Source organism: Strongylocentrotus purpuratus, unplaced genomic scaffold, assembly GCF_000002235.5.
Source record: "Strongylocentrotus purpuratus isolate Spur 01 unplaced genomic scaffold, Spur_5.0 spur5_scaffold_6, whole genome shotgun sequence".
Classification (NCBI taxonomy): Eukaryota; Metazoa; Echinodermata; class Echinoidea; order Camarodonta; family Strongylocentrotidae; genus Strongylocentrotus; species Strongylocentrotus purpuratus.
The window spans coordinates 11003982-11018859 of record NW_022145612.1 but is presented as its reverse complement, the minus strand read 5'-3'; the positions used below and the strand labels follow the sequence as shown (position 1 = coordinate 11018859).

General features: G+C 34.7%; 1 protein-coding gene across 1 annotated transcript in view; it reads right to left on the bottom strand.

The window, feature by feature from the left end:
* Positions 1–3725: 3725 nt before the first annotated feature.
* The window catches only part of LOC100892022, a 29761-nt gene continuing 18608 nt past the window's right edge, over positions 3726–14878 (bottom strand). The window contains exons 2-11 of the mRNA XM_030973401.1: positions 13268–13322; positions 11409–11555; positions 10786–10907; positions 9861–9990; positions 9488–9526; positions 8447–8628; positions 7479–7538; positions 6828–6903; positions 5952–6272; positions 3726–4514 (exon numbers count right to left, since the gene is read on the bottom strand). Of these exons, the coding sequence (XP_030829261.1) occupies positions 4132–4514; positions 5952–6272; positions 6828–6903; positions 7479–7538; positions 8447–8628; positions 9488–9526; positions 9861–9990; positions 10786–10907; positions 11409–11555; positions 13268–13322 (1515 nt within the window). The 3' untranslated portion in view covers positions 3726–4131. The remainder of the gene's footprint in view (positions 4515–5951; positions 6273–6827; positions 6904–7478; positions 7539–8446; positions 8629–9487; positions 9527–9860; positions 9991–10785; positions 10908–11408; positions 11556–13267; positions 13323–14878) is intronic.

Sequence of the window (14878 nt, the reverse complement as noted above, 5' to 3'; positions counted from 1 at the left end):
CTTCCTCCTTCCCCGGAAAAGATTCTGATTTATATTTTGCATTTCCGAAACATGATAAAATATGCATGAATTTTGCAACGTTTCGAGTTATCCACAACATTTTTAATATTTAGATAAAAGTCTCTCCTTTTGCCCGTGACTTTTCGAGGGCTTTTGTTATGCTGAAGGCTTAAAGAAAAGACCAAAGCAATATACAACAAGTCGGACAATTTAATTATTTTGAATGTTTGTGATACTCATGCCAGAAGATATACTTTTAACCTTACCCCAATGCCGTCCTCTATTATAGATCTACCTCTCACAATATGTCTTCATTTTGTATCCATCCAAATTTTTTTCTTCCTACTTTCAGTGGCTCGTCAAGTTCACGCAAAGCAAGTGTCCATTATTTGTAAGGAGTGGAGCTTGTAGTGGGTATAGTTCAGGGGTTCAGGGATAGAGGGCCTGGGTTGCGATGGGGTTAATGTTAGGTTGGGTTTAACATTGGGCTTTGGTATCGTGTTGGAACTAGGTTTGAAAATATCACACTACACGGATTGACACATTAATCTCATAATGTAAAAGTGAGAAAATGTTGGTAAGGTATCATAAATCTTCTTTAACTAAAAAAACCCCTCTTGATGTATATGCGTGTATTACACAATAAATTTACAGATTTTATTCATAGTTGTGTGGTTTGATTTTCACTCAGCAATAAAAATCCCAATTTACATTTACCCCCAAACATACAATTATATTTATTTAACAAAAAATATTGCATGGGTATTCTGGCAAGCCAGGAAGGAAATATTTCCTCATATAAGACTTATATAAGTACACATGACATCCTAAACAACTATATCAACAGACAAAGTAGAAAGAGGGGAAAAACATGACAGAATATAATCAATATATCATGTCATAGTAGCAGCACAAAATGAAACATTTATGAGCTAACATTTCAATTATATAGTATTGAAAGCTGAATGGAATAGTATCTTGGAACACTACCAACGTGGAAGAGATGTCTGCACCAGATGGCGCTCTTCCCACAATTTTGACAGATAGGAATCTCTCCATTTGCAATGAACCATCCATTTCCTTGTGTGTTAACACATCCATGCCTATATTGCTAATATTACATCATGATATGGACCTTGTTTGATGAAGATTCTAAATCATTGAGCCCCTCACCCTCTTAAACACACCCACACATGCTTATACTCACTTTTTTTTTAAAGATATTTGTTTTAATTCATTCCAAAACAATACAAATCATTCTTAGAAATACAGTTGTTTTTCATCTATACATAGATAAATATATTGAATACATAGATTGTACGATTGATAAACAAAAATGAAATCAGTTGTAACATAAAACAAATAACCCAATCCGACCAAACACACTACTACTACCCCCCCCCCCCCCGTGCGACACACGACACGACACACACAAACACACACAACCCCGACCCCACTACCATACACATACCACAAACTGTTCCTAGCCCCCTCATAATACCCAAAATTGGAGCGACAGAATAATAGAAATAATCTATATCAAAAAATGAAGAAATAATTATTAAAACGAGGCTACAATAACGCACACTCATCCACCCAGTCACACACGCACGCACCCATACACACTCACTAACACACCACATGCCCCCCCCCCACTCACACACACACTTCTATCCCCCACATCCTCATATCGCCAAACCAAAATTCATCATACACCTTAAAGGCAGGTTTAGATATGAAGCATTAAACCATAGCAGTTTCGTTATAGTGAAAATAAAATAAGGTCATGTGCATATTTACTAAAGCTCTGTGTTATAAGATACAGTATTGCCAAGCAAATTACACTTCCATCATTATAAAAAATAAACCATCAAGGTTTACAGCATCATATCTGAACGAGGCATAACCCAGTTTAAAACACACTTTAAGAGGACCTCATTAGCACCGTACGTCTATATGGATTTTAAAATGTCATACACTTTTGTAGTACTAGAATAGTGGTCAACACAAATGCAGCCTTAGTCAATAAGCTATATCAAGATTGTACATGACATAAACAACAACAAATATATATCCACTTTGTAAAGTGTGTTCACAATTCTCATTTCTTTTTTAATTAGTGAATCCTCTAAATAATTCATTAAATGTCCTTATCACCAAAATGCTTTTCAAACCCATCCTGTTTGAATGTCCAACTTTGAAATATATATTCACTTTGTAGAGTATGTTCACAATTCACCTTTCTTTTTAGTGAATGCTCTAAATGATTCGTTAAATGTCCTTATCACCAAAATATATTTCAAACCCATCCTGTTTGAATGTCCAACTTTGAAATATATATTCACTTTGTAGAGTATGTTCACAATTCACCTTTCTTTTTAGTGAATGCTCTGATTGATTCATTAAATGTCCTTATCACCAAAATACTTTTCAAACCCATCCTGCTTGGATGTCCAACTGGAAGTGACTGCCATTTTGGTAAACTCATGTCCTAAATTAGAGGAAATATATTATGTATCTAATTTTTACCTAGAGGTACAATATGACTACGTAAGCCCTTGTGGGTGACAACGTAATTCCATATTTAGATACATATATGAATTATGAACATATATCTACTTAAAGGCACACAGCCCCTTAATGTAATCTGTTCAGAGCCAGAAAGGTATTAACATTGTATCAAAGTATATAACATAAATATTTTCTTCTGCCTGGAACACAGATGTCATGAGAAACAACTTAAATGAAAGTCAAAAAGGGCTAGAACACAATCTGGATTAAATAGATATCATATTGAAATATTCTGAATATATTTCAAAGGAAGTGCAGGTATAATCTATATCAACACACCCTTACTTTCTAAAAAAAATATGGCTCATGTTATTTCATTTTGAAAAACATTATATAAAATGTTGGCAAGGGAATTAAATTGCCCAACTATAACACATGACAGGGTGGTGCTCTTTCCTAACATCCAAACGTATTGACTACTTCAACTTCACTTGTTCTCTATTTGCTTCTAAAAAAGCTAAATATTACATTCATTAAAAAAAAAATCAATATTTACAATCTCACTAAAAACATCTTAAACAAACAGGTTGTAATGTATACTAGATATGTCAGAGGAAATAGTTTATAGGATTCTAGGACACATAATGCTCTTTGGCTTGACATATTCAACATTGGCAAACGTTCTTTGAAATTAAGATCCTCCATGACTGTGCGATCCTTATCATGGTTGGCAGCCAACTTAAAGGTTACAAATAACCCTAACATGCTTTGCTTTGTATGCGAGAGTTCCATGTCCTATACTTTAATCAAGATATAGACCTCCAAATATTACCTCTAAAAAAGATATAGTGTGAGTTGAAGTTAGCATAGAAAAGCACCCACACAGAACATAAGTTGAACTATAATTCGTAAGCGGGTTATGTTATTCTTCCTTTTTTCAAACTCCTTATCTGTGAACCCATAGAATGCCAGCTGATTAATTTTAGTTTGATGTTATACATTAAAGCTGTACACAAATAAATTGTATATATTTTTATCGATACTCTTAAGGTCTTTATATCACTACTGTTGACCACTTTATTATGAAAAAAATACAATTTGTAGATAACGTGCACTACTAATGCACTCCTCTCCATTATGTGATGATAGAATGAGAGTGAAAATAACCAGGAAAGATGTTTATCTTCTGATGGAACCCAATTTCGGGCAGTACCTTATAAATGGTTTGTTTTATTGAAAATCATCTCGCAGCCCGAAGGCTGAATTGTGTGACTTTTTACAAATTGATAAAAAAAATTACATTACAATAAATACATGTGAAATCAGACATTACAAGCTATAAATTCAAAATTCGTTCAAGTTCATGGTAAAAATATAAAATATAAAGATATATATAAATGTGAACATACAATAATATTTCCTCTCCGATATTCATTGATTTTAAACGGGTCGTGTTTGTTTGTAACCAGACAGGCTTATACAATAGTTGCATTGTATCTTTGATTCATTCACAAATGTATAGAATTTGTAAGGAGCATGACATATCTTAAATCTTTACTCTAATATGTTCTATTCCTCATTAATAATGAAAAACAATAGAGAATATGCATTGAGATTATACTATACTTCATCCCCCAAAGAAGTTAAAGCTAAAGAGAACAGTGTTCTACCATCCTCCATTGTGCCATCTGAGTATAGTGACTCTAAACCAGAGTCAGGTGATGACGGTTGGTCACATTTAGAGGATGTTTGGACGTCCACGGGAGAATGGATATCCACAACCTTACTGATGCTATCCATTTCTTTGTAAGGCATAGAATCGGCATAAAACTGACTCTCCTGCATATTCAGTCTTCCATTGATCATGTTGTCATGGTGAATAGTTGCTGGTACCATGGAGGGACTGGTAAATCTGCAGGTGGGGTCGTCTGAGTAGATGGTAGTTCCATTCGACAGAGGGAAGTGATTGATGTACCGGGTGCCATTCAGAGAATCACAGTCATCTGCAAGAAAATATTATGACACCAAAGTAGTCTTTTGAAGGAAATCATTGAAAATTATCAATGAAGCCGATATCAATAAATGTTGTGGATGTTCTGCAACACAAATCATGACATTGCAGATTCAGTTCAACAACAACGTTAACAAAAATCTTAATTGAAAGAAGCACACACTCAATAACAAAGTAATTGTAATAAACTGTAAACACGTTTGCTCCAAAAATAATATGTTTTTAATTTCTTCAGCTTCAGTCTAAAAATTATATATCTTGGTTCTTATACTTTTACTTATAACATAAGTATAATAGCAACATGTTATAATGAACTTTTATGGAACCAAGGAGACTAAATTATTATAGTGAAACCTTGTTATAGCAAGGCTAAAAAAATATATATATCATCATCAAGAATTGGGACTTGTCATTGGGACATACTATTATTATTTTTTTGTTATAATATAGTATTAATGACTGCTTTGAGAGAAATAGTTGTTTTATTACGCTCAAGGGAAGGTTAGAATTGTGCTATTCCCCGAGGCTTGCCGAGGGGAATAGCCCAATTGTAACCTTCCCGAGAGCGTAATAAAACAACTATTTCTCGAATATTAAAGCAGTCATTAATACTTTTATATGCCGAAAAAAAATAGACTAAAAAATACAAAATAAAAAATAATTTACATTTTTGTCGAAGACGGGATTCAAACTCTTGCGTATAACAAGAGGTGTATCGAAAACCAACGCTTAGACCACTCGGCTATCGCGCGCCGTTAACATGCTTGGCAGTTTTCTCCAATATATACATTAAAATGGATTGAAAACGGCTCCGCGTGAGGGATGCTTCGCAAAAGCTCCATGAAACGGACCCTTCTTTTACTTTTGCAATGCATATTGGCACGAACTTAGATCAAGATCTATCGGCAGATGTTGTTTTTTTTGTTTTTGAGAGTTAATTTTCGTCTTCATGTCAACAATGCAAGATAAAATTGTCGGTAAGATCGATCGTGATTCAATTGTATTGAAATTGCCGACCAATTTTTCGCACACGTATGGTATCCTCCATCGCTCAAACCATTTTTTAACATGTAAACCTATGGGGTAACCATGGAGACTGACCTATTTTTTTAATAACCATGGTTATTAAAAATATTGAAATGTTTTATGCATGGTTACCGGGAATTTTACAGGAACAGCTGAAGTTTATGAATGCAATTCGACCAATCAGATGGCTGGATTTCTTAAGTTAGGTATATAATTATTATTATTATCAACATTATTTTCTATATCATTATTATTATCATTATCATTGTTACTATATATATTATTGTCATAAGTACTATGATTAATATTAGTATTATCATTGTCATTGTTATCATCGTTATTATTATCATAACATTATTTGTATACCATGATTCCCCTGTGTCATGAAAGCAACAGGTCTTACTATATGGAATGTTCTTAAGATGAGGCATGGATGACTGTGTCGGGTCACCTCCATCCCTCGTCTCCTTGGGGGGACCAGGCGAGTGCGCGCGGCTCCTCATGTAGGAACGGAAGATAAAAAACAAGATCAGGACCATCAGCAATAGGCCTAGGACTCCACCCAGAGCTCCAGAGAGTGTTGCCAATGGAAGACTGTCTTCCGGTTTGACTGAGGTACGTAGATGTGAAGAGGGTGTAGGCGTGGCTGTAGGGGACGTGGTTGGGTCAGAGGGGGTCGTCGATGATGGAGGATGGGTCGTAGATGAGGCAGGAGTAGGCATAGCTGCAAAAAAAAGATGAATACCCGGTAATCATACAACGAAATTATCCCATTGTGTGCAGGAACCAGGAGGATTTTGTATAAAACCCTATAATTATATGGAAATGAAATTTCAAATAGTGAAGATCTTCAATAATCTTCTTCTTCTACCTTTAGCCTCGGTCACAAATGCCATTACGAACGGCTACGAACGCCGTACGAACGATTTTCAGACAATGGAAATTCGGGAACACAATGGAAAAACAGGGAGATTCGTACGAAATTATCGTTCGTACGAACCTTTGTGACCGTAGCATTACTTCAAAGGGCTATGTAGCCTATCACATAGATGAACTAAAGATTGCAAGCGGTGTGAGGGAGACATATGAGCTTTAAATGGAATAAAGGAATAACATGCCTCAGGAGTAATCCCTGGAAGTTTTTTGTACTGTCAGCGTGCACTTCATTTGCTGCCAGGCTGTTCCTTTTATTTTAAGTAGCATAAGAGAGGAGGATGTGCTATCTCGATTGAACGTAGCATGAATGGGGATTTGAAGATAAATAGAATTTAGAACTCACCTTTAACAGCGATGTCATTATCGGAGTCAATCCATAAAGGGATACATCCATCACACTGTGTTTCACTAATCCATACCTGAGGTGCAATTTATTTAAAAGAAGAATTCATAAAAGTGGTTAAGTTGTTTTGAATATTAATAAACCATGAATATAAGTATATGAATAAAAACAATATATTGCAACAGTTACTTTTAAAGTCTGATCACAATTGTGCAATGCATACCTGAGGTGCAATTTATTTAAAAGAAGAATTCATAAAAGTGGTTAAGTTGTTTTGAATATTAATAAACCATGAATATAAGTATATGGATAAAAACAATATATTGCAACAGTTACTTTTAAAGTCTGATCACAATCGTGCAATCTTCGGTTATCAAGAACTGATGATGATCTTTAAGATATTTCTTAAAGGGCAAATAGAGAAAAGAGAAAGATATTTATAAAGTTAGGAATATCATGGACATATAACAAGAAATTTAAAAATTAAAAAATAAATTGTAAGTCAAGACTAGTAAATTAACGCTTCTGAAATGATAAACATATTTTCATGTAATTGGAGGGTAACAATTTGATAAAAAGCATGTTTAAAATTACACACACTATTAGATCACTTGATCATGATTGTTTTACAATGTTACTTTCAAAACTTACATGTGCTCTATAAGTTCCCTCTTGCACGTTGTTGAAGAGCACAATAGGAGCTTCATTTTCCTGAATGAAATAATTACAGAAAGGTTATGAAAAACCTACATTGTATCATGAAGACAAAATAATGAATCTAATATAAATTGGAGATATACCATATTTCTTTTAAAGTGCATAAGAAGATATCAGGAATGAGAGAGAAAAAGAAACAAAACAAACAAGAACATGCAACAATTTCACTACTACTACTTTTACTTCTACTACTACCTTTACAAGCTACTACTACTACTACTACTTCTACTATTCATACTAACACTACTACTTCTACTACTACTACTACTACTACTACTACTACTACTTCTTCTACTGTTTACCACTGTCTACTATTAAGGCCTAACAAAAAAATTACATTGCTCTTTATAGGTGCCAGAACCTGTGTCGGTCGGTGGGATATCTTTTTTTTTAAATACTTCCCCCCCCCCCTCAAAACATCCACCGTCGCCCCACACCCCCCCCCCCCCCAAAAAAAACAAAAAAACCCGGGAACATTGCCCAAATCTCGCTGGTTTCTAGCTGGTACAGTGCATGGTATAGACTAGTACGAGGCTATGTCTACTTGTTTCCCGCTAGCAGGATTTGAGTGAGAATTTGGGAATAATTTGAAGATGTTATGCATTTATATCCCATTTAAACAAATAAAATACATATTTTTAAATTCTTTGATTTTTATTAAAAAGCCGACCGTAGATTTTAAGATTTTTTGGTCGGTCGCAAAGGGCAATTCAACATCAGTTTTTGTAACGCCAAATACTGATGCCATTGACTAAAAATATAAAGTATTAAGAAGTTTATTGAATGAATCCACGGTGGAGGCCTGTCAGGTGTTCCAGACTTTAGGGGCAAGAAAAGTTAAAAAGAAGTTACGCAAACTTCAGTTATATTCTTAAAAATGAGCTAGCAGCTCATTAACTCACCAAATTCAGCATGGGATTGAACCTGTAGGTCACCTGATAGTGCTCGTAGTTGCCTTCTTGTTTCTGAAGCAAGACTTCATAGACTGTATATTTATCGCTAGGCCAAAAAGTCACCTGCACGGAACCATTGGCAATTTGAGTAAGGGTTGGCCGAGAATATGGTCTCCAATTGTCAGGTGATTCTACATAGCAAACAAATTCATTTTCAACATGACACAAGTGATCTAATATCCTACAGCAGAATCATAGGTGAGGTTTACAAAGTTACACTGTGTAAGTCCTTTATAGGAATATGAGCCATGAATAGGGATGGGTTTTGCTTATAATGTAGAGCCCTTGGTATTCAACATTTCAACTATTCTCCTGAAGACGATCAGAGAATACATTGAGAACCAAGAGCTCTTAGCAACACACATCAGCTAGCTTATTCACGGCTTTTATTCCTTTGAAAGAATTACATTGTGTAACCCTGAAAACTTGAGCTACAATTCACTTTCTCCATCATATATAGTATTTACATTTCACTTATAAAACATAACCCAGAGCAGGACAGTGTCGCCTTTAAGTGATTTGTTTGCATTATCTTTTGATCCAAAAATGCTAATTATTGCACATAATCTATGTATTTTTAGCACGAGCAAAAATCACAGGAAATATGGGATTCATCTTTGTTGCAGTACATTGTACTATTTACAAATATATGTAATTGAAAATTAAATAGAAAAATTGGCAACATTGGTGGAAATCGTAACCATTGTTTCCATCTACAATTGGCATTTTTATTGTCTTTTGTAATATCTATTTGCATAGGTTCAATCAACACACATTTCCATTTGCTCCTACAGAATGAAGAGTGAACTGGAAATTGTTGCCAATTTGAAGGGGCAAAGGTGATCCATTTGGACGTGTTGGGAAATCCTGAACCTTTCTGGATTTGCTCCTTCATGCATATGAAACGTATTGTCTAAAGATTAGAAAGAATAGCTGACATAAAACATACAAATTGGTCAAAAGTGACACATGTATATCAAAGTAACTTACCAATGTTGCATACAGTTAAATTTGATTCCTGTCCACAACCTGCACAAAATATAATAAATCAGAAGGTAAATATGTACAACAGAAAAGTAGCTTCATTGTCCCTTCGTATAACATTTGAGTTTGCTCATCATGTTGATGAATACGAAAATAATGAAAACTATACCAAAAACAATAACATATGCCAGGCAGTGTAACATAGATTCTTGTTCACATGAGCTTTATTGTATTCGATTTACATGTACACTGTATCTCTGATTAAATATATATTCCCTCTTTTAATAAGAGCTCTTTACAAGTTTTCTACAGTTCTGTAAAAGCTTTATCAAAATAGATTTGGTCACTACTTCCATTCTATATTTTTACTGGCACTTACTTGGGAGTTTTGTAAGAAATCTTCCTTCATTTGAATTATCATCATTGTTTGGTAGGCTGCGGATAATGGTGATGTAATCCATGTCAGGCTGTGCAAAATCCCCATACTGGCATGTCACTGAGAAATTGGACTGAAAATAAACAAGAAAAACTTGCATAGTTAAGGTCACAAAAAGATAATTTACTCTAAATGCTGGTATATAGTCCAAATTATGTGCACGTGGCTTTACATTATCTGTAATTCTCCATACTTCTGTAAATGTTAAGCTATATAGAATACTGAGTAACTGAATTTAACTCAATTTTCATTTATTTCTCCTTTTGTTGTGGAGGGGATGGATGATTTTAAACATACATGTATACAAGGAGCATACAATTTACATATTAGGTGACTGATGGTACCCTTTAAACCTAACTAAATTGTAGATTAATACTTGGGTAGTCTCATATCATCCATGTGTTACGTTATTGCAGGACTAGAGCACATCAAAAGCAATCCAAGTATGTGGAAGCTTATATAAACATATTCATATTATATTGACTGGGCTTTGAGGGGTACATCAGAAATATTGACCAAGCTAAGATCATATTGACGAGGGCAATATAGTCTTAGCGCGGTCGGTAGTTCTGATGTACCCCGAAAAAAGCCCTGTCAATATAATTATTATTACCTATACAAGGCATTTTTAAAACAAAAAAAATCTTAAATTTCAATTTTCTTTTTGTTTGAAAATTTCCATTTGTAAGATTTCCAAAATGTTAAGAGTCTCGCTTTCAATTTCCATTAGATAATACAATCATATGGATTGTTTTTCAAATATATTTTCTTAAATTTGATAACCTCTATCTAGTAAAACAATACATGCATAGTCTAATGGCTATTAAATCACTTTTTTTAATAGCGTAAAAAAGTAAATGCGACCTACCTGAGCATCACTAACCGTCAATGTTCTGTTGAATAATATTGTGACACAGAAGTATTGCGTTGCACAAATACTTTGGTGACACATGACTTTAACTTCATATCCAGTCAAATAGTTGATGCGATCTGGACAAAATAATAACAGCCATGAGTTTTCTGATTAAGATACATCCATTATATTCAAACAACATTGGTACATTCCATTGGTATGGTTTAAGGGTTGATTAGTATTATCATCATAATTATGTTATACCGTATTTCATGGGGGGAAAAAGCTTTAGTTTCCAAACTACATATTATAAAGAGGGATCGACCCTTCTCTCTGCCATGTCTATTTTTAATGGATTTTTTTTGTTTACATTATTCAAATAACATTCAAATGGGCTGAAATGTTGTATAGCTGTATACATGCATACTAGAATACGTCACTAACATAGGCTTTTATTTAGTTGGGTAGAGGGGACAAAATATCCTAAAATTTCTTGACGAGGAAAATCAAAAATTCCATCACCTCAAATTTGGACTTGGGTATTAAAACTAAGCCTCTTATGTTTCAAAGGGGGGGGGGGGGTAAGTGCTGGTTATGTCTCTTAAATCTGCAAGTGGACAGTGCATTGTATCATTTACCTGTCGAAGCCTTCCAGCGAGGGGCCAGATCAAGATAAATCTTCCCATCTGTTGCTATGTAGGAGGAGGAGTAGGAGTCTAAACCAACCTGGAGGGGAGGGCCAGGTGCCTGATTGACAGGTACAGTGCCATCGGTTTCACAACTTCCTAATCAAAGTAACAAAATATATAAAATATTTCATCAATTAACAGAGCTGTAGCTACAGGGAGGCGAATGCCCCAATCAAATAACGGAGAAAAATATGAGGAAATTGAGAAAGGAAATTGACAAGATAGAATAAGCCTGGATCTCCTCTACCACAAATCATTAGCCCCATACTTAATGTTCCCCAATAAGATCAGTGTCCCCCCCCCCCCCTCAATGGTTGGACTCACTATATGCCACCATTAATTCTCATTCTCTTATCCAAAAGAAAAGAAGAAAAACAAAGCAAGACTAAAACAAAACAAAAATAAATGTTCATTTGATAATATGTATATGTCTGAGATGGATTTAAATAATAATAATAATTAAAACGCTGCTTTTAAAGAGCTTACCACCGAAGTCTCTTAGCGATATAACAAATAAAATACAATGATAAACAATTACATATTTAACAAAAATATTTAAAAAATTGCAAATAAACCTACAAATTACAATACATATGATATATACATCAATGTGAACAGAGTAAGTTAATCATTGAATGTGCCTTAAGACAAGTTTTGAATCAACAGTCCCAACGCTTTTGACTTATAAAGGTAGTTTGTTCTCATATTGTGTTTTCTTTGGATGATTGACATCATTTATTTTCATATGTTTTCTTTTTTTGCCACTTGACCCCTAAGCTTGCAATAACATTTTATTCCTCGTCCTTTATCTCATTTTTGCAGGTAAGAGATTGGGTTGCTATCAGGATAAAAGAAGCTAATAACCTGATGTATTACCTCTCCTCAATAGGATATGGATCCCAGGTATTTCCCCACCTTGATATTTTGGGATCAAAACAAAGTACGAATGCATCGAAGGCCTCAAAGCATTCTTCAAATAATGTTTCATTAAAATGCAGCTTTTGCTATTTCCACAAGCCTGAGAAATTGTAAGTGAGTGCAAAAACTAAACACTATAATTTCTGAAAGTAAAAGTGTCCATGATGTAAAATACTAAGATTATATTAAAAACAAGGATAGCCTATTCAAATTATAGACTTTGCATAGAAAGGTTAGTGTGGAAGAATACAATAAATGTGATAAGGAATATAAAGAAAGAAAGCGGAAGAAAAAGAAACAAAGAGAGAGAGAAAAAAGGGAGAGAGAGAGAGAGAGAGAGAGACAAAGAGAGAGAGAGAGAGAGAGAGAGAGCTGGTAGAGCAATTGGTGACAGGGGCAAAGCATACAATCTGTACGAAGAGATAAGATAAATAATTTTAGACACGCACCATAACTTCTAAACTCTAAATACACAACACAAATGGATCCTTTCTGCGACCCTTTTCCCGAAGGATCTGTTGACAAACTCTGTCAAATGTTTGCTATTACTTCTAAACATGAGTTTTTAAAAAAATCATTAAGCCAACAATTTAACAGGTAACTTTATATTAAGCACTGTACAGACTTTACACAATGGGAGCATTTTAATCAAGTACTTTGCTGATCCAAGATTTTGGCATGCCAGCAACTTTTTTGCTCTTGCCAATGGCAAATATGGCACCTTAAAAAGATTCATCCCCAAGTTTTTGAGTTTTCATTGAAGTTTTCATTTTTTTCAATTTATTGTGAGTTCTTCCTCTTTCTTCTCTAGTTACGTTTTGTTTAAAATTGATAAGATATCATGTATATATTCTTCTGAAATTAATATATAGAATTGTAGATGGACTTACTTGTAGTACTTAAAACGCATGGTGGTAAAGATATACCTGGAGCTCCAGTTGCATCCTGTAAGAGGGAAAATAGAATGATTAAATTACAAATCAGGAAACTTATTCTTCATTCAGGTATACTCAGGTATACAGGTATACATCTTCTGTAGAAAACTAAAATCGTACTTAGATATAATCATCTGATGAGACTCGGAAGGTCATGAGTTCATATCATTTGAGGGGTTAATTACGCCCCTCTAAACTCTCAAGAGATTTGGGTCACTTTCATACTGAATGTTTCCTAAATTTCTTCTTCAAGTGCCTTCCCAAGGCTTGATGTTGGTAGCTAATCGATTGAAGCCACCTCGATCTGTAGCAACACCCCTCCCCCTACACAAAATATCAAGTAAGCTTTTACCAGGTACCAGGTATAGAGCAACCTCCATGAACCTCAAGCCATCCATCAATGGCTGATCTTAGCTTTACAACATGATCAATCGCAAAGCCTTCATGAAGAAATCAACCTAAAGCAACTTGAAAAGCTTTATAAATCACCTATCGAAATCTGTCAAAATTACAATGACATACATTTTTATGAAAAATCTTTGACAATTTGAAGAAGAAAAAAAGAAAGAAAAAAAACCATCAGAAAAAAGTAGGGTGTCCAGGAAGGGGGGAGTATATGCATTGGACCTCTATTAGTGTTAAGCCCTGTTTCAAGGCCAAGTACTAAGCCCAAATATCAGTATAACTTTTCTTTAAATACATATAACGTCAATCATGGCTAGATCTAGGGGGAAGGGGTCGTGTTTGTGCCAGATAGCTTTTGGGGGGTAAATGAACACCCAATAATTTTTATGAGCACTTTTCTTTGCTTGCTGGTCAGTCTTCTGGGTTATTGGACCCCCCCCCCCACCTCAAAATTTCAGATCTGCCCCTGCTGATAGTAAGTAAACATGTTGTAAAAATCTCTTGATGGTTATCCAGGAGCTCCTTGGTGTCATTTCGCTGACTACCCGTATATAACAAGACGTCTTTTACTGCCATTTACAATAACTTGCATATACAGCCTTGTTGCGGACAACCGTTGATTTGTTTTAAGTTGAGCATAGACCTAGTAGGTCCATGGGTTGAGCTAATCAAGCCTATATATGCTGATTGTACACAAATTGTACACAAACCGTTTTCGCAATACAATAAAAGACTTCATAAGTTTCATGAAGTACAGCAGTACAGGGTTATCACCCTGGTTATCACCCTGGTTATCACCCTGGTTATCACCCTGGTTATCAACAGATTGCCAAGTCTAGAGAGGAAAACCAATGTTAGATAAGCCTTGATAATAACAAAAAGTATGCTTGTTTGGAATTGTATGACGTTTCCTAGCTTCCTTCCTCATATTCTTCATAATTTGGTTGGAAGGGTCTGATTTAAACAATTTTTTTCAAAGGGCACTTCCTCATTTGGATAAATGACATTTTCTGACATTTTCTGGCATTTGCTGCAAATATTAAACTTTATAACTGTCTGCTTCACTGCTAGATGTTCCTGCCTTGAACAAACTTACTCACTGTTAGTATATATTGCACCACTTTACCTGTCAATGTAAAACACAATATTTTGTTGTGGTTA